Consider the following 23,530-nt stretch of genomic DNA (forward strand, 5'->3'; position numbering starts at 1 on the left):
GGTGAATTCTCTATAACTTGAAATCTTTAAACCATGATCTGAGGACTTCAGTAACTTAGCCAGAGATTAGGGTTCTTTTACAGGAGTGGGTGGATGAGGTTCTGTGGCCTGCGGTGTGCAAATCAGATTAGATGATCACGATGGTCCCGTCTGACCTTAAAGTCTATGGGTCTATGGGTAACTCCACAGTGAAATACATCCTCAGAAAGTCAGGGTAAGTCTATACTTACCTCCGGGTTCGGCGGTAAGCAATCGATCTTCTGGGATCGATCCCGGAAGTGCTCGCCGTCGATGCTGGTACTCCTGCTCGGCGAGAGGAGTACGCGGCATTGACGGGGGAGCCTGCCTGCCGCATCTGGACCCACGGTAAGTTCGAACTAAGGTACTTCGACTTCAGCTATGTTATTTACGTAGCTGAAGTTGCGTATCTTAGTTTGAAGTGGGGGGTTAGTGTGGACCAGGCCTCAGTCTTTAAGTCTTACTAAGGTAGTTTTTTTTCTTCAGCTTCTTACAGTGCTTCTTTTATCTGCTGAAAGCAGCAGTTTTAGTCAATGCTGAGTGAAAAGCAGTGCTTCTTCTCTGATGCATATGAAAACTAAATCTTTTAGGAAACAAGTTGTGCTGAATGCTAAGAGGAGATAATTTATCTATCACTTTGCAATTTGTAATGTAATTTTACCTCCTTTTGAGGAAAAAGTTTTGGTGTTGCAGCTGTATTAGTCAGCAACATACAAATTAGCCTTTTAATGAAGTATGTAACAATTTTTTTTTACAAAAATTACGACTTTTGTGAAAGGGAAGTGAAAACAATTCTTGCCAATCCTGAAGTTTTGTTCTGGCTACATTAAAGTCTTGTGGCACAAACATTTTTAAGCAGTTGAATAGCATAGCATATGCATTCAAGTTAGTTAGGCTTAAATCAGCAAGACATTGTGCAAACATAAATTTTAAAAAGCATTAAAATTATGATGAGTCTCTCAAACACCTGGCCCACAACTACAGAAAATCTTGTGATGAGTATGTTTTCTTTTCTGATTATAAATCACTTACACTGTAATATAATGAAAATAATTTCAATCAATCATAGTCCAGAAAAGCCAACCTTTAGCACTTCAGGAAAAACAGTTGACACTACATTTCTCCAGTCACACGTCATTATGCTCAGATAAACACTATGCTCTACAATAATTACCTACTTTAAATTCTGATCTTTAGTCAGTTCCTGCTCTGCCCACAATTTCCTACACACACAAATGGATAAAGTCTCTCTCCAATCCTGTCCTTTGCACCAGAACTGAAATTTCTGGACAATGTGAAAAATGGGCAGCAACAAGGATCTTGCTTTGTTTGCTCCAATCCCGTTTTCAAGTTTAATTTTGTTGTAAAATTATAGTCTTATTGAAGTCTAGGCGGGTGTATCATTGGCTTCGATGGGCCAAGATTTTGGCTTGTGAAGAGAAGTTAATATTACCTGTTACTGGACTACAATACATCACTTAGTTCAGGGCTATCCATCTCAACTCACACTAGAAGCGTCTGGCTCATGAAAAGGCTTGACCATGATGCTAAAATCCTTCTCTTGGAATGCAAGCTCTCCCATAATTCCCTGAAATTGCTAACAACCATTTTAGTTTTGTTCTGACTGAGAAACCAGCATTAACATTCACATTCCCTTGGGTAAGCTTACTGTGGAGTCTTTTAAATAGCCAGCTTGAAACATGGATTTTTCATCAAGTGAACTGAAAGATGAACATTGGACCATCTAACCACATGCAAATTTCTCCCAGGGGGCAGGAGATACACACAGTCCTCTGTGGTGTGGTTCATAACACTGAAGGAGAAAAGGAATTAGATTGGTCTTGGGAAAATACTTGGTAAACATCATATTGCCATATAAGGTGTAGAGATGATCTGGAACTAAAATCTCAAACCTGAATCCCCCCAAAACTTTGGAGAAGTTTTGATTCACATTCACAGCCAAACTTTGTGGTTCTGGCCCATTCATAAGTAATTTTCTGAGAAAACTGAAAACAGCAGAAAATTACTTACAGTATCTCTGAATCTCTAACACAGAAAAGAAGTAATATATAGATATATAAACATATTCAGAAAGAGCTGTGTGTGTTTAAGAATTGTATTAGACATCATTTCAAGAGCCATGGAGTCCTCACCATTTAAAGGTTCTTCTGCACTTCTCAGAGGTACAGGAAAGCGTGCCACAAATCTTCTAGTTTTCTGCTACCTTGAGCCCTATACTGACATATTTTACTACCCTCAGTAGCACAATAATGGGTACCCAGATACCATCGAAATGAGCATGGTATAATAAGATTAGATACAGAGAGAGGGTAAAAAAATTAGAGAAAATATCAGTATTATCATTACAACTGAGCAAATTACTTTTAATGAATCATTTATCTGATTAATTTAGTCTCTTTTTCTGTAATCATAATAACCATGAGCAGATTGCAAGTTTATAGTTTTTTTGTTATTAGGAAGTATTTTTGATTTTATTTTAACTCTGTGGGTTGATTGTGAAAAGTTATCTGAATGGTCAAAATTGATTATCACTTTGTTTTATTTTAATTTTCCTTTCAGAAAATTTCAGTAGTTATAAGTATCAAGTGGTCAGATTTATTAAGAGTAAATGATGAGCAAGTTAGAATCTGATTCCAGGAAAATCTATCCTCTCATGGAAGATTTCTTTTGAACATTAAAATGCATCTGTTTCCTTAAGTAGAGAAGGAACAAGAGCTAGCTAAGACATTTATAATCACGTGGTTATAAAGGAGAAATACAATAATTTGATTTTGCAAAAAATATCACGAAGGATATTTTGGGAAAGCATTTACACCATCAAAGAGTCACAATATGCTTTCAGTTCCTCTTTGCTCCAGGGAGCTCCAGCCATTTATGTGACACAGATTCCTTACATCCAGCAGTGGCCAGCACAGCTGTGTGGAGGATGAAATCATGTGTGTCAGGTAAAGAGCGCCTTACTCGGGCTATTGACATCACAGGTTACAGCTTGGGGAAGAAGTGAACTGAGCATGCTCATCAGGGCTGCTCCTTCTTCTCTCAAGCAGGTGGTTAGGTAATATCAGGAAGTAAATGAAACAGACATAAAGGACTCGTGCTCCAGAAGAAACAGGAAAACTTCAAATACAATATGCAAAGTATGCCAACGAAAAATATCAAAAGGAACAGGAGAACAAATTTTATATTCAAACTTCTAAGAGGATATAACAAACAATGCAGAGGAAAAGCATATAAACTAAAATCTATTAATAAATGCACTTAATATCCCCTTAAGTATATATTGAAATAATTAGTGTGTATTTGCATAAGAGTTATGCAGGTTAAGTAAGTATGATAAATTGGTTTCTTGAGGTGAGAAACAAGAAAGGATAACTATGGAACTAACTGCATGAAAAGAAACAGATTTATCAATGGGAAAGAAAATAGTTAAAGAACAGGATATCAATTTTTTCTCATAAGATCAACATGCCCCATCCCTCTCTTACCAAAACTCCTCACACCACCTCTTCTGTAGGTTCTTTTCACATGTAAAAGCCATCTATTATAAGTATCATTATTTCTTGTAAGGTATATGCAACACTGCTCAAATTTAATCTTTTAGATATAAGTCACCCATATGGTGAATGTATTGCTAAAAGTCACCCATATGTTGAATGTATTGCTAAAATGAATAAACACTGTTCTTGAATAGTATGGTAATATGGAAAAAAGTAAAACATTGGCACTTTGTTCATAGACCATACAATCACTAGTTTCTATGTGCTAAACCCAAATATTATTACTATTACTACTGTATTGCACATGTCTTATTTTAAGCTTGGGCTGTCCCTTTCATCTGCATCCATTAAATGTAGTCTATCTGTAAACATATGAAGAAAGTTTTTCACATTTATAGCTGCAATCTGCTCTATCCCATAATAATGTATGCAGGAACACTTATTAAAAATGAATTTCTGGATATATATTAAAAAGTTAGACCTTACATTGTTTAATATATCATTATAAAGATAAAGGTAAAGTTTATGCCTCATTAACCACCTCAACACACCAGCAGCTCCTTATTCATCCTACCAAGTGCACTGGAAATCATAAAATATTGATGGCAATATAGAAGGCTGGGAACTCCTAAATCCCATTACAAGGGGGTTTAACATTTTCAGATACAACACACTGCTGTAAATATGAAGAAAAAAATGTATGCCAATAGTAGGGCTGTCGATTAATCGCAGTTAACTCACACGATTAACTCAAAACAATTAATCGTGATTAATTGCACCGTTAAACAATAGAATACCTATTGAAATTTATTATATATTTTTGGATGTTTTTCTACATTTTCAAATATATTGATTTCTATTACAACGCAGAATACAAAGTGTACAGTGCTCACTTTATATTGTTATTTTTATTACAAATATTTGCATTGTAAAAATGATGAAAAGAAATGGTATTTTTCAGTTCACTTCATACAAGCACTGTAGTGCAATCTTTTCATCATGAAAGTGTAACTTACAAATGTCATTTTTTTTTGTTACATAACTGCACTCAAAAAGAAAACAATGTAAAACTTAAGCCTACAAGTCCACTCACTCCTACTTCTTGTTCAGTCAATCGCTAGAACAAATAAGTTTGTTTACATTTACAGGAGATACTGCTGCCTGCTTCTTATTTACAATGTCATCTGAAAGTGAGGACAGGCATTTGCATGGCACTTTTGTAGCTGGCGTTGCAAGGTATTTACATGCCAGATATGCTAAACATTCATATGTCCCTTGATGCTTCAGTCACCATTCCAGAAGACATGCTTCCATGCTGATGACGCTTGTTAAAAAAATGTGTTAATTAAATTTGTGACTGAACTCCTTGGGGAAGAACTGTATGTCTCTGGTTCTGTTTTACCCACTTTCTGCCATATATTTCATGTTATAGCAGTCTCAGATGATGACCCAGCACATGTTCATTTTAAGAACACTTTCACAGAAGATTTAACAAAATGCAAAGAAGGTACCAATGTGAGATTTCTAAAAATAGCTACAGCACTCTACCCAAGGTTTAAGAATCTGAAGTGCCTTCCAAAATCTGAGATGGATGATGTGTGGAGCATGCTTTCAGAAATCTCAAAAGAGCAACACTCAGATGCAGAATCTGAACCACCAAAAAAGAAAATCAAGCTTCTGTTGGTGGCATCTGACTCAGATGATGAAAATGAAAATGCATTGGTCCACTCTGCTTTGAATCGTTATCGAGCAGAACCCATCATCAGCATGGAATGATGGTTGAAGCATGAAGGGACATATGAATCTTTAGTGCATCTGGCATGTAGATATCTTGCGATTCCAGCTACAACAGTGGCATGCAAACGCCTGTTCTCACTGTCAAGTGACATTGTAAACAAGAACCGGGCAGTATTATCTCCTAATGTAAACAAACTTGTTTTTCTGAGCGATTGGCTTAACAAGAAGTAGGACTGAGTGGACTTGCAGGCTCTAAAGTTTTACATTGTTTTATGTTTGAATGCAGTTTTTTTGTACATAATTCTACATTTGTAAGTTCGACTTTCATGATAGAGTTTGCACTACAGTACTTGTATTAGGTGAATTGAAAAATACTATTTCTTTTACAGTGCAGATACTTGTAATAAAAATAAATAGAAAGTGAGCACTGTACACTTTGTATTGTGTTGTAATTGAAATCAATATATTTGAAAATGTAGAAAACATCCACAAATATTTAAATAAATGGCATTCTATTATTGTTCAACAGCACAATTAATCGTGATTAATTTTTTTAATTGCGTGATTAATTGTGATTTTTTTTTATCGCTTGACAGCCCTAGTCGATAGGAAGTTCTGTCCTATAATTTCAAAACCAAGTCTTAGTCACTAAAAAAAAATCTGCCAAATGAAAAGATTGATGCCTATGTTTTTCCTTAATCAACAAGTGATCTACATTGCATTGTTTAAAAAATTTAACCTGATCATTCTGGATTAAAAGTAATGCAACTGACCACACTGCACATTAAGTGGGAGGCCTGTTGTCTGGCTTGCTTAAGGAAGGTGGGTACCTCTTTAAGTGGTAGAGAGACTTGAAGAGATTTTGCAGCAGCCTCAAAGCAGGTCATTGTGAGGATGCTGACCCATCCCCCTATGTGGACAGTTATACAAGTACATGCTGGGCAGGAGAAACCCTCTTTTACCTGGACCACTTCATTCTTTAAAAAATTTAACCTGATCATCCTGAATTAGAAGTAATGTAATTAAATGGTGGTGTAAAAAAGCTGAGTGGAAACAACATGCCCAGTCCTGAGTCATAAGTAAGTCCTTACTCAGGTTATACTCCTATTAAGATTGAATAAAGTCTGCAAGACTGGACCTAATATGTGAATTAGACAAGAACTCTGAGCTACTGAACATTGATTTAAATAAATGCAGCCAATTGTGTTCCTTGTAAAAGGACATCCAGTTATTTTTACTCAGTTTTTACTTTTAAATTCATCCTAAAATATATCAGTTTTAAAAGAAGCAAGCATTATTAACAAAAAAAAATACTACCCTCTACCCCGATATAACGCGACCAGATATAACACGAATTTGGATATAACGCAGTAAAGCAGTGCTCCGGGGGGGGGGCGGGGGGGGGGCGGAGAGAGAAGGGGGGCTGAGCACTCTGGCGGATCAAAGCAAGTTCGATATAATGCGGTTTCACCTATAAGGCAGTAAGATTTTTTGGCTCCCGAGGACAGCGTTATATCGGGGTAGAGGTGTAATGTATTTTTGCTGTCTCCACATTCCTCACATCATCGAGTGCTTTTGCAGTAACAGCTATCCCCTGTTAATACACCAAGTAGGATTAATCAATGCTGTATTGATTTAGAAACAGATCAGTACTGCATGGGGAGCTTTTCCCCCCCCACCCCAAATAAGTTAGATTATTAGAACTGGAAAGATCAGAAAGCCCCACAGCTCAATTCACCACTTTGTCCAGAGTGCCAAATATGCTATACAGTGAAGTGTCCAACTATGCAATAAAGTTATAATGTCATAATTCACAGTCATTATGAAAGCCCACGTAAAGTACACAGGAGAGTATCTCTTTGGAGTGGGGAGGAACCTGAGGCTGGTCGGAGGGACCAGTTCCCAGGATTTGATGGCAACTTGCCAAAAATGCCTGTGCAAATCAAAATCTAGAGATATAATAATGTGTACTGCATGCATATATGTTAAGCAATATCAAGGACACGTTCGATTCACTCCCATTCTATGATGTTCCATATATATATAAATATATATATATAAAAGCGTAAATATGCTAACAGCAATCCTAATAATACAGAGTGCAGTTCTCATGGAAGGTATGCTTCTCCCGTGGGGGTGCAGCCTTAGTCTCAAATTAGGCCTGTGCTCTGACCTCTGCAGGATGAAATATTGCCATTCCATGACACAGTTATAGCATTGCTGCCTGCAAGTCAGGGATGGGTAACGCTATGCTTGGCTGTCAGGCCTCCAGCACCTTTTGCTGTTCAGATGACTGAAGAAAGCTTGCTAATTCCCATTGCCTGATATGCTAAGGTAAAAGTCTGGAGTGATGCCTCTGGGCTCGGATCCTGGCTCTATACTACATCTGTCTGGCTGGGAACGGAAGCTAAGAAAAACACACCTGCTCTTTCTCCCACGTCCATCCACTATTTCCTCCAGTGCAGAGAATGCATAGCTGGATGAGCACAGAGTTCTGCTTGCTCCACATAAACATACTTATTTGACCCAGAAATGCTGCACAGTGGTCCTATCTCAGAAAATGCATAGGCCTTGTTGCACATTTCAATAATGAATCAGACCATTCCACAACTTTTCCACTTTCCAAAATGTATGATTTGCCTTATTCACATGGGATTCATGAAGCACCATCCACTATACTTTTGCCCATTTTTAGGCAGTATCTTTTGCCAGCATCAGCATGATGAAAATACTTCAGATGTAAAATCAAAAGGCTGACTTCCCATGAATTAGAAGTCAACTGAATTTTTGCTGCAGCAAGAGTTAAGACACAGCAAATGATATATATCAAATTAAAAATATTTTTAAAAAATTAAACTAGATTTCCTGAAGGCAGATGGAAGGACCTTGTATCAGAAAAATCAAAAGTCAGGTTGTAATTGTACTCATATCTACTGAAATAAGCTCTTTATTACATTTTATCACCTCCTGCTCTTTTCTTGAACTCTTTAGAACTATAGAGATTGATCACTGCCCACAGGTTTTAATGAATTTGGTTGATTATCCTAATTTTGGCAACTGCACACAAACCAGGAATGGTCTTGGGTTTTTTGTTGTTGTTTTGTTTTGGGGTTTGTTTGTTTTTTGTTTTTTGCAAAAGATTATTTTAAAATTTCAGTTCAATAATTAACATTAATATACTTCACATTTACTTTACTAACAACATTATAATAATAAATGATAAAAGAAAGCATGGATTCTAACCACTTTGTCCTCCTTTGGGAAAGCATCCAAGGAAGCAGAGTAAAGACAAAAAAGAAACAGGAAGAGAAAAAGATTTTAGGCAGATTTCAAAGAAAGGCAATTCTAGTAAGTGTCTCTATAAAGAGTTAAAAATGTAAGAATTAAAAAAAAATATATAGCATTTGTAAATAAAAATATTTATAGTACTACATGCCCAAAAATATATATATTCTAACATAGACCCATAGAAGCATGAAAGATTGTAGCAAAGAATGGAGAAGTCAAAGAAGAATGGAAATATTAACAATTAATATGTCAGTTTTGCCATGAGAAACACTTTCTAAATGTTTTAAGGGCACCTAATAGGGCCCTGTAGTTATGTATTTGTGTTTTCATCACAGGTTGCTTGTTTTCAAGAGTCCATAACTTAACACTTCCTCTCCTAGAAACATGTCAAGTCAACATACTGGACAAGGTCTTAACCCAGTTATGACATCAGGGGGGTCTTTTTATTTTATTTATTTATTTTAAATAGGACAATTTGACCATTTTAAAGTTTTAAGTGAGTCAAAAATTGGAAGTTAATTGGTTTTAGAGCTATACTACAAAAACAACTATTAGATAAGCTATAACACTGATGTCTCCTGACCCAGTTACAACATGGTTAAAATCTGTAACATGGCCAGGCCTTAGCCATGTTCCATAACTGGACTAAAGCTCTAGCCATTTCCAAGGCTTTAGTCCAGTCATCTGCCCCAGTAATAACAACACTAGGTCATGTGCACAAAACAAATTGTAACTGTTTCATAACTGGGTAAGAGGACAACTATGTAACCAGATTGATGAGTCTGTTGCTTTTCCAGCATGGATGGGTCCTATCAATCAAAAATAGGTTATTTTATATTGAATGCTTGAAGTCTCTGTTGTGGGCTGACTTTCTTTATTGTGCCTAGGTACTGCAATTTACTATACTTAATTGGTAACAGCCTTGCAAAACCATCATGAACATTTCCCAGACCAGATACAAAAATATTCTAACTCACATTTACCCTGATAACAATGTTGATACTAGTTAAAAAATTATTGGTTTTTCTCTCCTGTCCTCGCCTTGTGTGACAATAGTACAGAATTTTGCAAAACTAATAGAAACCACCACTGTTCTAAAGGTCTGGAGAAAGAATGATAATTACTGCAACGACTAAGCACAACAAGAAAAATTCAGGAAGTAGTTTAAACCTTAATTCTGAATGTCTTTGGTTTTAAGTCACACCCCTTGGCTTTATTTTAAATACAGTAAACCAAATTTATGCGTGGTGCAATACTACTGAAGTCAATGTTATATCAGGAACAAATTTTGGACCAATGTTGATGTGTGACCAGAAATATTAGATAAGGAATAATTAAAACATGTTCAAGTTCTTCTGAATAAGCTGTGTTGTACATCTTGCACTGCCTAATATTACCTAAAATACCAAAGTAAACTAGTTTTTCCTATATAACTTGTTCTAATGATACCACCTGCAGGTGATAGGATGTGGTGCACACACATAGTTTTAAAACTCTGAACATATTCAGCAGGTCATGTATGCAGCTGCATTCTTCTTTCAAAAAGTGCATTTAACTCCAAGTAGGGTTATTGGCAGTTAAACGGGTATACTAAGAGTATAACATATTCAAGGTATAACTCTGAAATAGACTGTTTCTGCATTTTTAATTTTTTTAAAACCTGAATTTCAAAAGATCCTTAATAAAATAAATTCTAGTTCAGAGAAGAGGAAAAGTGCACAACAATTGTTCAGTTGTAGAAGGGATTAGCTGTATTATGTATTTTGTTTCTTGTAAATTTTTGAATTGAGTTCATATAGAAAAAGGGAGCTCCAAATATATTTAGGACACTGTCAAAGATTCTAGTGCCTTGATACAGCATCTGGGAAGCTGGACTAGATCTCACAATAGTTAACATATCCGTTGATAAGATGATTGACTATTTAAACATTTTAGAGCATATTATGGGGCCAGGATATCCCCCTAAAATCAGCATGTGGCAGTGGTCTTCTACATATATATCTCAACTCTCATGAATGAGTGAGATAGTTAGCCACCAATGGATCTATGATGCCAGAGAAAAGGGAATTGCCGGCTAGAAGGCTTCCATATAGATCCCTGGGAAACCTAAAGGTTTGGGGCCAAGCTCTCCAGCTCATTCTATACAGGTGGAAAAGAGGGCGCACACCCCACCTGCCTGACAGAAGGATCAGGAATTAACTCCATAAGAGGGAATCTAGTCCATGGTAACTTACAAGACCACTACAATTTAAAACTAAACTAAATTAAAACTAAACTAAAACTAATACACTTAGTGTATTAAATCTCCATACTTTTGGAATACATTGTTTTGACTTGTTACCTACCACCACAGAAACCCCACCTTAGAAAGGATCAAGATGAAATGATGGATGGAAAAGATGCTAAAGTAAGATAAGTGAGGAACAATTTGTAGGTTTGAATGTATCAATATTTGCAATAAAAACTATACAGTAGAAAACTTACATTGTTTGATCGTAGAGAAACACGACCTCCACATCGGGCACAAAACTTGGTCCGGCAGTAAGAGCATAAATGGCCACAGCCATCAGCAAACTTTGTTTTAAGACAGATTCCACACGTTGGTGCATCATCCTTGTGCTCTCCCTGGTAGCGGCGGGATTCTTCACCTATTTTTCTTACTTGCTCTTTATAACTTTCAAATTGTTGATGCAACCTCCTGCACAGAAGAGAAAACAGTTTATAACAATAACAAGACAAACTATTTGTGTTTTGATTTACAATAGCATCTAACATTCTAGGCACTTTTACAACAAATAAAATATACAATATCAAATACAAGTTGAACTTGAAAGACTGCCCCACCAGCTTTAAAATTCACATAAAAAATCATAGGCGTAAACTAACAGGAGAAAATGGTCAAAAGATAATTATTTAAAAGATGTCAGGCGAATCATTTTACATGACTAATACCAATTTCAAATATACAGTTACAGTTTACCAAAAAACCCTAGTCAGATGTAAACGTATCTAACAAGTATGAAATCAAAGCTAAAAATATCAATATTTGCTTGAGCAAAGTTTCATCTATTATTATTTATTTATTTACATTGCACTAGTGTCCATAGGTTATAATCAGGATGCGTGTTGCAAGCTCAGTTTAAAAGGTTAGACTGCTATGGAACAATTAAAGACCATAACTTAAAGATTTCAACAAACATTCCGCCATCATCTCTAAAACCAAGAAAAAATTCCCCAAGAGAAATGCACATATTTTAACATAAACAGCCAGACCAGTGTCAAATAAAATAAAAAATGCCTGCAATATTGATACCAGAGGTATATGGACTTACTAAAGATTACACTCTGGCTCTTACTACAGTGGTCTCTTTCAGTGTAATTGCAGGGCTCTTCCTTCACAGTGTACCTAGAATTCTGACATGAGATTTCATGCTTTGCATAAATCCACATGAAATTACATGGATGTTATAGAGTGTACCATATATTCCAGTTTTCAGGTGCCAGATTAGGCCAGTTAGCAGTGGTTCCATAAACAAGCAGTTTTTCCTTGGTTGTTTCCAATTTTGTTCTAGAATCTAAATTCTTCATTTAAAAAAAATGTAATCACAACCCTTATGGTGGTGAAGGTAACCTTCAAAATGTGAACCATATGAAAATAAACACAGTCTGCAAATCTCCTTAAATAATAAATAGCTTTGAGAAAAGTAAGGACTTCTATTGATCTGAATGAGATGGTGACTGAAGCTTAATTATGACAATTTGAACTTCAACATTGTTAGCTGATCAAACCGTACAAGAACGAACATCTACACCATCTACTGTGAGTAGTGGCACATTTTGCTGCCACAAGTAGGAAAATGTTTCATAGTGGGAACCAAGACATCACCACTACTTATTTTTTCCTGTCTGACCTCTGGCTTTCTGTCTATTACAACTAGCATGGAAGTTATAGATCCCATATGTGTGAGAGCACAATACAGAGAGACATTTATAAAAGATATACACCTCACCATCCTTATGTAGAGACCACATGCAACATTTTTCATATATTTATACTGTTTTAAATATATATCTCCTTATATATTATAAAACATGAAAAACTAAATATCTTATTAATAGAAACAGGACATCTTGAAATTAATACATTATGTAAGTACATTTGTCTGTCCATGAAAGCCTTGATTATTCTCTTCATCATTTCCTCCTGCTTTGAGCTGGCTACTTTATACTAGTTTTGAGAATCACGCCCTTTAACAGATTTTAGTTATATATATTTTCCTCTTGTGGGAGCTCGATATTTGAGTGCCATTTTTTGAGATACAAATAGAACTCAATCTTAACTAGTAACAATCAATTCAAACTTCCCCCAAAGGTTCTTTAAACTAGTTGGATATTTTTCTTTTTTAGATGCTATTCAAGCTTTGCAATTCATAATCCAATTAACTAATAGATTGGCCGCTGGAATTCATGATAAAATACATATATTTGGTGTTAGAAATGGTTGTTCATAATTAAATAAATTAATAATAGTTAAATAATTAACATCAATGTATGTGACCAAACCATGCAGTCTAGTTTGAAGCTTCACTGGTTTCAAATAGTAAAAAGGCTGAAGAAGAATGAATTGAATGGAAGCCTTAGTACTAAGGGAATACTGGAACATTTTTTGTTCCAGTACTTGACCAATTCTAATAGTAAGCAAAGAATGATGTTCTCTGTCCTCGTTTTTCCCATATGAGGGTAAGTGAAACATGGGATTCAGGAATAAATCAATCAGCAATTACACTAATAATAGTCATCTTGTTAGGACACCATTCTAATAAAGAAACAGAAGAAAAGAGGCAAAGTTATCCTAATTTTCTCTTCTCCCTCTCTATAAGCATTATACACTATCCTAAGTGTTTTGTGTTAATGAAAAAGCTGGCTGTAGCACCAAAGTCTTATTTTTGCTAAACTGCTTAAGCAACATTCGCAATGTCGGATTAGATAAGAGAAAAATGGGTCAAGAGAATTAGGCAAAATACTGAAAAACAATACTACTACTGGCTACATTATTGGATTTCACCCCTGGTATATAACTACTTTTACTAGACAACTAATGCCATCTGCTCACATATAGCTTTCTAATGGGAACAATTAAAAATGTTAAGGAATATGTAAAATAACCAATTTAAATATCCAAATAATTTTAAGAGTACCATAGGTAAACCAATTATTACACAGAATGTATCCATCAGGAATTTTCTTAATGTTATTTAATTTGTGACTAGACTAGTTTTGCTGCAACAAAATTCCTGATGGATATCTTGGTACATTTTGTTCTAGGATGGAATGATAGCATGGAAACTAATTAATTTTTTCCTCCACTACACACTGGCCTGGTATTGCCAAACTTGGGTTATATAGTGAAGCAGGAAAGAACTGATTGCAGAGAGTACAGTACATCTGTTTTTGTCTTAAGATCTTTGCCCTGCTCCTTTTCTATTAAGTATGTGTAGCAAAAAAATGTTTAGTTTTCAAATGTTGATATGAAACAAAAACTTTCATTTCAAATTCTGTTGTTGGAAAACCAAAACAGTTTGTTGAAATTGACATTTTCCATAGATTTTGACAAAACAATATTTTCCAAAGGAAAAATATTTTGGTCAAAAAATTTCTACCAGCTTGACTGATTAGTTTGTCCTAAATTGAATTATTTTTGATTGGGGGGGGGTGTTTTTTTTTATTTGTTATCATATGGCAGTGACCATGATAGACAGAGTTTGGATTCATTGTATCCCTTCATTTTCACTCCTAATGGTCTCACTTTTCCTTTTGCTTTGAAACTTCCCCCTATGCTTGGTTTCATCCCAAAGAGTATTTATTTGTTCATCAGTTACCAAGTCAGATTAGCATGAAAAAATACACAATTCCGAACATAAAAAAATTCAGAAGCTTCATACGGATAGAAAAAATATAAAAATTATTGATGGTACAAAATGCAGACTCACTGAAAAAAAATCAATCTAACTCTGGGTGAGGAAAAAGGGTTAGATTTTTTTTTAAGTTAAGGTTTAAAGTAATGTGTTTTGCCTGTGTAGTAGAAAAGTTTCATATTTGTTTTTGTTTCATATCAACACAGTGCTCACTTAAGTGGGTTCAGAATCGTGGGCACATATGGTACATCAACTGCAGTTCTTGTTTTGGATTACTTTATTGGCTCATTCCAAGGATAGATCCTATGAGAAATTCATGTTGTTAGAAGAGCACTTTTCATTTTATAGGAACTACAGGAGCACACTTTATAAAATTCACATTTGGAATATAGCTCCTTCTGCTCAAACAAAGGTGTGGCTTCTCGATCTGCCTCATTCAAGTCAGGGACAAAACTCCTACAGACTTTAATAAGGCCAAGATTTCACACCGGTCCTGCTCTTTTCTGACTGGTAAATGGGTTCACGAGGCGTAAAGTCCCTCAACTGGGATGGAGAAGGATTACAGCCGCCCCTTCTTGTGGGGAAAATAAAGGCAAAAAATATAGTGTTAAAGTAGCACTAAACCTGAGAAATTAAGTACATAAAAGTGAGGAAATTCAAAAGGTTAAGAGTTTCTACAGTGACATTATCTCTCCTACATTGCACATATGATATGAAAACCACCAAATGTATTGTTTTATTTTGTTTCTTTTCAAGAAGACCCATTGTTTCTCATTGAAAAAATAAAGACAGAACGTGACAAAAAGGTCCATTTTGCTTAAAGACATGTTCCATGCTTTTTCTGTGTACGTTTTCTAAGAATGCCATGAATTTGCATCAATTTATGTCTAGATATATTGAAAAGCTTTGAAATATGTAGCTAGTCACTTCACATGTCCAGCAGATGGCACTGAAGATTGCACTTTCACATTGTCTTCTCTTATGTTCAACTGAAATTACTGACTCTCACAACCTTAAACATCTAATTTTCTATACTAAAATTATGTTCTACTGTGGGCACATCTTATTGGAAAAAAAGGTGTCTTCTCATAAGTGGCATTGCTGTAAGAAGTGAAAAGGACAGCTCAGCAGCTGTAGCACAAATGGTGTGAAAAAAATAGTGCTCTGAATAAGATGCAGTATCTTGCCCCCTACACATACACAATTTTTTCATAAAATCAGTTAGATTTTTTTTGTCTATCTTTATCAGCATTTTTAATTTTACATCAGCCTTAGCAATCAGCCCAAGAAGGTAAATTCTATGATCTACTTCAGAATGAACATGCCAAATTATGTGCTCTGGTATATTTTCTTTAATTACTTGATCATACTCTGCTTTCAAAGCCAGGAGTAGAATCCAGTAATCTTGATACCCAGAATTCCACTGCTATCTCACAAAGAGTTGTGTGTATCACGTCCCACTCTATAGGTTGGTCCACACAGGGTTTGTCTTTAGTAGGAAAAGTAGTCAAGTTTAGATTGGGATTAGCTAACACATGCTAAGAATAGAGACTACATGTGACCCAAACACTTTGCTTCCCTTATCAGTTTTCTACCATTCCTAGCTTTGTATTTATATATATATTACTATCACCATCCACTTTATTTTATTTTATTTATTATAGCTGCCTTCCCTTTACCTCTAAATCAGGTCAGTTTTTTAACCAACACAGCCGTCTTCCTTGATTACAGGATTGTGGCTTTTGGGGCATCTAATAAAGTGTTTTTAAACAATTCTCAGTTCTCATTCACATTTTTCTGATTATATTCTTCTTCCCAACTGATTTGGCTCATAATTATTTTCAGCTTTGTGAAACTGGCCCTTTTATTGCATCAAATATATACGCCACTGGTCTGGACTTTAGTCTATTTGTCCATTATAAATGTAATCAAGTCACAATCTCTTGTACTTAAAGTTACCATAAATTTTTAGTTCAGTGATCAGGTCCACAGTGTAAAGATTAGGTCTAATATAGTATTCCACTGTGTTTGGATGCAACACTTTTTGAATTAAGAAATTGTCTTCTATAATTTTTAGAAATTCAAAGGATGTTTCATATTGTATGTATATTTTATGTTATATTTATTATTCATATTTGTATTATATTTTAATCACCTGTATTTGGTTTAATGATTAGGGGGCTGGAGCACATGACTTATGAGGAGAGGCTGAGGGAACTGGGATTATTTAGTCTGCAGAATAGAAGAATGAAGGGGAATTTGACAGCTGCTTTCAACTACCTGAAAGGGGGTTCCAAAGAGGATGGATCTAGACTGTTCTCAGTGGTAGCAGATGACAGAACAAGGAGTAATGGTCTCAAGTTGCAGTGGAGGTGGTTTAGGTTGGATATTAGGAAAAACTTTTTTACTAGGAGGGTGGTGAAGTACTGGAATGCGTTACTTAGGGAGGTGGTGGAGTCTCCTTCCTTAAGTATCAGAGGGGTAGCCGTGTTAGTCTGAATCTGTAAAAAGCAACAGAGGGTCCTGTGGCACCTTTAAGACTAACAGAAGTATTGGGAGCATAAGCTTTCGTGGGTAAGAACCTCACTTCTTCAGATGCAAGAGGTTTCTAAGGTCAGGCTTGACAAAGCCCTGGCTGGGATGATTTAGTTGGGGATTGGTCCCGGACTAGATGACCTCCTGAGGTCCCTTCCAACCCTGATATTCTATTATTCTAATGGGAACTGTCTCTTTAAGATCAGGGTGTGACATTTGATTGTAAAATAAGCTTGCAGTAGACAAAGCAGCCTGTGAGGAAACCCTGAGCCTGTTAAAGTTCAGTCAGAGGTCAGAACTTGGATTAATAAACATCTTTATTGAAAGTGCATTATTTTTAAGGTTTAACATTAGCACTAATTGAGGGTTTGGGAGCCTCAGGACACTGCTAATGAAAAGTCATCTGTACTACTAACTGCAAGTGTTCAAAAATCCTGAGTCAGAAACCTAAAATTGTAAGATTTTTATAAAATTACATGAATTTTAGGTCAAATAATTGGTTTGGTTTTTGTTTGTTTTGCATCCTGGTTTCTCTTGAGTGCTTAGGGTTCAGTTAGGCCACATTTTCAAGCTTCTCTCTACAAACATGAGGATGCAAAAATCTTAGTTTTTTTATTTTTTTTTTTAAGTGAAAGTTCACATTCTCCCATATTCACATGACTCCAGGAACTGAGGCTTTAAGTATAACACCAAATATCATAAGACTTATGATAACATTGGGAGAGTTGACAACACTGAGACCCTCCTCCCACCACTATGAATCCAGATCAGACCAGTAGGAAATAAAAGTTGTTCGCCTTTAATGATGTTGGGTGGCTCCTCTATGAGATATGTTTGAGCTATGACTAAGTTACAGCTCCCTTATCACAAATTCACATCATGTTTTGGCAGAAATTGGTAGAATTAGAAGAGTGGCCAAGAACTATCTAGGTCACAACGACTGAGCTACCCCTTCTTCCCCTAGAGAAAGTCCCCCTCCACACCACGGCAGAGTGGAGGCATGGCGGCAGGGCAGCCTGTGCAGGAAACTGTGTCTTTGTAGATAAACAAAAAAGACTTCATTCTCACCACGGTTATCTAATGTCTTTCACCATCAGTGAATCCACGCAATCTTTAAGCTAAAACTTTACTAAATGAAGGGTTTTTTAAATGTACAAATTATCTAATTAAATAATTTGCATAAAATGTCACACATGGAGCTGCATGAAACCTGGCAGTGATATAAGTAATTGGAAGGTTCCATTTTCATATATTTTATTTTTTTAGTGCAGCTATAGCCCACCAGTGCTCTCAATTTTTATCTGTCATGAAAGAGGCTACCTACTGAAAGATAAAGGTGCTTCAGAAACCTTGTGACTCAAGAGGGACAATTGGTTGATTATGAGTCAGTGATGTGTGATATCTAATATAAAGGAAACTAAATTTGCTAGCTTCCCACTATTCCTCCCAGCATGATCACAGGCAGTTGCTCTACCAGGAAGCTTCCCTCTGACCAAGCTTGCAGGAACTTTTACAGGCTTTCATTTTTAGCTAAAAGTTGCTTTTATATATCAAAGATGAACTAACTCTTATGAAAACTCCACTTCACGTTGGTTTTCAATTACATACTTCAGTAAGAGAAGCCATTGTCATTGGGCCCAAGCCTGCAGGTCTTAATGAAGCTAAACTCCTGAGTTCAATGGAATATGTCCTAAATAAGGCCTTTAAAATTAGAACTAATATTTCTGTAACATACTGTAGCGATTAAGGGCCTGATGCTGTGCCCATAGAAGTTAAGAAAAAAGCTCCCATCAACTCCATAAAAATGGAAGCAAGCTATAGAGATTAGGAAAGGAAAGGGAATAAAAGAAAGAGAGGGAAAGAGAAAGAAAACTAGTGAGGAGAGGAAGAGGGGAAAGAGGAAGAAAAGAATAAGTGCTCCATCATCCACAACTGTATCAGAGCTGTGCTCAATGAACCAGAGTTGGGAGGGTAAAAATGGCTTTACATGACCTTTTTGTGACCAGCCCTTGTTGCGATTGTTCAATTGCCAGCACATGTTAAAGAATCATCAGAGTTGCTCTAAATTACACTGGCTTGTAACAGCCAAGAATTACTCAAGCACCGCTTGCTCCTGTCATGCTTCTTTATATCCCCCACAGCATGCCCCCGACATGCTTCCACACCAGGGAGTCACTAGGCTACGTTGGGCCCCACAACCTACACCTCCTCCTTCTCTTCCAACTATTTTGTGTGGAGCTAGGCAGCCATCTACCTCGTTCCCTCCAGAAGCAGCTTAGGTACCTATGCCACCTGACTCCATGCGGCAAGTCCCGTACGTGGATCACTAAGCCGATGTAGGTGGCTATCGCTGAGACGGGGGAGGGGTTTAGGACCCATTCCTCTCATCAGCATCTTCCATTGACTAGCTTAGGCAGCTCCCTACCTAGCATGCTGGCTTTTGTGGATCACATTCTTTGGCGCCTATCTTTCCCCATTCATTATACACAGAGACTAGGCACCTAAATCGGCTTTGTGGATCACAATGTTGTTCCTGTGATTTTCTATGCACCTAAAAGTTAGACATTATGACACTCAGCGGTGAAACAGCTAAGTCACTTTGTGGATCCCATCCTAAGTGACTTAATGAGAAAAAGTCCATTGATTTCAGATTGCAAACCCTGGTGGAAGACTACAGCCTGGTTGAAGCATTTGTGCTTTCTTAACTTGTAGAAATTCCTCAGAAGATGGCTTTGGTTGCAAACCTAGCACAGGTTATTTGCTTGCCAATTTTGTGCTTGGAGTTTGCATTGTCTTACAGAAAGGGTGGTAATGAGGCCCTGGACTTGTCTTTCCAGTATACATAAGAATTTTAAGACTCCTTAGTAGAAAAATCTAAGCAAAATCTGAAATTCTACTAACAATAAGGAAACTAAAGAAACAAGTACAGAGCATCCATGATAGCAATTTAAGACTATAAAATAGGAAATAAAGAACTAGCAACATGTAAAAAAGGATCTGATTTAAATTTTAAGGGTAATTTTAAAATACATTATTTTAGCTACTCTATGCAGAGGATAATAAAACTATAAGCTATAATTAACATGGGTTACAAGTCTGGACAGTCAGGTTAAATAATTGGTTTAAGTGCTATGTTTAATCTGAAGTCCCTTCTTTGCATTTAAAAAAAAAAAAGACAGTAGTATGTATAAGAACCTAAATAATGAGCAGAACAAACATCATAACTTTGACAAAGCTTTTGGATGAAGAGAATTCAGTAGATATAATTTGACTTTAGTAAATTAACTAATGCAACGCCACACAAAAAATTACTTCAAAATGTATTCAAGCTGGATTGAATAAAGACTAGTCCAGATGCTCAAAGGTAGTTAGGCTCCTAACTTCCACTGACATGAACAGGAGTTAAGTGCCTAAATACCTTTGAGGATCTGGGCCACTGTCACATCGTGTGATGATCCTTCATCTGATTTTAATCAAAGGGCAATAGACAACTTATTGAGTTCTATTTATTAATGTTTTTATACTGTACCCAAAACCATGCTATCTGAGCATCTATTTGTAATATCTCACTCAGGAGGGGATCCCATTGGTATCAATATGATGCTTAGTGTCTATTATCATTAATACACATTATAATCCGAAATGCAAAAGATCATCTAATTCACTGTCTTGTAAGAACAGGAGTGCTGCTTCTTGTCAGGGAGAAGTGCAGATTGGACTCCTTGGCCCTGAAAGTCTTTCTTTTCAATAGACATCCAATTTTGTGAAAGCAAAAGTATGCAAAACATGTGAAAAGCAAACGGTAGCAGTAGCTGAACGTGGGTACAAAATCACTGGCACTTGACAATGGTTTATTCCATAATTGCTCATGAAACAAACTGATACATTGCTAAAACAAGGCCCCAGTTCAGGACAGCACTTAAGTATGTGTTTAAGTCTCACTGAAGTCAGACAACCTGAAAACCAATCATCAAAACTTTAAAGACTCTGAAAACAAATAATCAAACATTTTTCTTTTGAAAATAAATAACACAGATTTAAATAGGTCTATTTTAATATTGTGAGGAGAGTGATAAAAAATACCGTATTCAGGACATACCAACCTTTTATGTTCAATGAGATATTTTAGCTTTCTATAATTTACTTAGTACACTCTGAATGCTAGATTAGTCTCCAATCATTAGGTATTTATTTTCTATTTCTGTGTATATTTCAATATCAAAGTTAGTCTTAGACAAAATGTAATTTCCTTTCTATTTTATTTGCTAATGGTGACATCTGTGTTCATCCTTTAATTAAAATACTTAGTTATATTTGCATTTATGGCCTATCATCTAAATAATAACACAGGTGCTGTAAATAAATTCATCTTTTCAAATATAGTTCCAATAAGCAGTCACCAAATTCCCATGGGAAAATGAATTTCTGGTTTTAGTTGCAGTATTCACACACAAATCACGTCATGAAACCAGCCCAGACTGCTAATGACAAACCCCAAAATCATAAGAAATACAAGAAATATAAAGTAAAGCCATATATTGGCATACATTATCCCTCACACATTGAAGCCAACAGACATTTCAAATACACACCATCTGTTCTCCAACAAATCTAACCTTCTCAGCCACAATCACCCACCATGGTCACACACAAACTCGCATAACTCTGCCCTATGTTTGATGTATTTCTATGGGATTCATCATTATTTTTCCTACTTAGGGCATTTTTTACATTATTTCCCATTAGGAATCTTAACCAGCTATAACAAACTTCTTTGTTTGTAATATTAGAATTGTGAACTATGCTATGCTATTATTGATAGTTCTATCAGTGAGGCACCTTTGGCAGGGCTGGCCTTACCATAAGGAGAACTGAGGCGGCCGCCTCACGTGCCAGATTGTGGGGGGGGTGCCACTAGGACCCAGAGTGTAGAAAATTGTGTCTGCTGCTGGTGCATATCTATTCTCTCTGCTCTAGATGCACAGAGATGGTGGAGTGCTGTGCTGGAGGAAGGCGGGCACAAGAGACATAACAGGCAGGCAGGAGAAAAGGTGAGAGGGAATAACAGAAAGCAGCAGGAGCTGCAGGGAGAGAGAGGAGGAGGAGCCTCTTATGTACCTCTCTAGCACCCCCAGGAGCCTGGACTGATTAACACCATCTTCTCAGGGAGCTTCCTGTTTCCTGCTGCTTCCCTGAACCCACTTGAGGAGAACAGGCAGTCAATTGAAGTAGTAGGAGCCAGTTAGGCCCTTAAGTTGCTGATAACCAGGGCCGGCTCCAGGCACCAGCTTAACAAGCAGGTGCTTGGGGCGCCCAAGGGAGAGGGGCGGCACCTGCAGCAATTCGGGAGCGGCAGGTCCCTCAGTCCCTCTAGGAATGAAGGACCTGCCACTGAACTGCCGCCGCTAATTGCGGCTTTTTTTTTTTTTTTTTGCTTGGGGCGGCAGAAATGCTGGAGCCGGTCCTGCTGATAACCTCCCTCACTCGGGCCCTGCTACCAGCATCCATATCTCCATCTCAAATGGATGTAACCATGCACATTCCTGAAGAAAAGTGTAGATCAGAGAAGAGTGTGGTGGAGGCACAAGAAACAGCTGCTGCTGAGTTTAGTTCCTTATGTCTAGATGATCCAGGACTGTGGACCCACTTGAGCAGTAGCCTGAGGAACTTCCTCGTACTGCATAGGCCACAGCAAGTGAAAAACTTCATGTTCCCCAAAGACAATGAAAATAGAAGTTTCCATCCAACACATTACTAGCGTGAAATCTCCAATGGTGACAAAGTGGAGAGGCTTATGTACTCAAAAACCCAGAATGCTGCATACTGTTTTTGTTGCAAACTCTTCCAGATTAATGTTCCAGCCACATTGGGTTCTACAGGAACAAAGGACTGGAAAAAATCTAGCTAGAAATCTGGCATGCCATGAGAAGGCAGCAAATCACCAGAGAGCATTCCATAGGTGGAAAGAGTTTGAAATGAGACTAAGGTTAAAGGCCACCCTAGATGATCAGCATCAAGAGAAGATTGCATCAGAGTCTCTTTACTGGCAAAATGTTCTGAAAAGACTCATTGCCATGGTGAGACTGCTTGCTACCCAAATCCTAGCACTGCGTGGCACTTCAGATCAGCTGTATGTGCCAAACAATGGAAACTTCCTTAAAATTGTGGAGCTGGTGGCTGAGTTTGATGCTGTACTCCAGGAGCATCTAAGAAGAGTCATCACCCAAGAAATGTACACACAACACTACATTGGAAAAACAATTCAAAATGAGATAATAGAGTTACTGGCAACAAAAGTTAAACAGAAGATTGTGGCAGATCTGAAGTCAGCAAGATATTACTCTGTTATTCTAGACTGCACATCTGATATCAGCCATACGGAACAAATGACTTTAATGGTGCGTTTTGTAACAATAACGGAACTGAGTGAAAATGTCCCTGCAATGGTGACTGTCAGAGAGCATTTTCTAGAATTTATTGACATCGATGATACTACAGGAGCTGGTATGACAAATGTGA

The 23,530-nt window shown here is 36.8% G+C and overlaps 1 protein-coding gene across 38 annotated transcripts in view; it reads right to left on the reverse strand.

Moving 5' to 3' along the window:
* RIMS1 (regulating synaptic membrane exocytosis 1) overlaps nucleotides 1-23,530 on the reverse strand; it is a 508,694-nt gene that overhangs the window by 334,529 nt on the left and 150,635 nt on the right. For all 38 annotated transcript variants that reach the window (XM_054023392.1, XM_054023381.1, XM_054023389.1 and 35 more), the window contains exon 2: nucleotides 11,046-11,259. In XM_054023392.1, the coding sequence (XP_053879367.1) occupies nucleotides 11,046-11,259 (214 nt within the window). The remainder of the gene's footprint in view (nucleotides 1-11,045; nucleotides 11,260-23,530) is intronic.

The sequence above is a fragment of the Malaclemys terrapin genome, chromosome 3, assembly GCF_027887155.1.
Source record: "Malaclemys terrapin pileata isolate rMalTer1 chromosome 3, rMalTer1.hap1, whole genome shotgun sequence".
NCBI lineage: Eukaryota > Metazoa > Chordata > Testudines > Emydidae > Malaclemys > Malaclemys terrapin.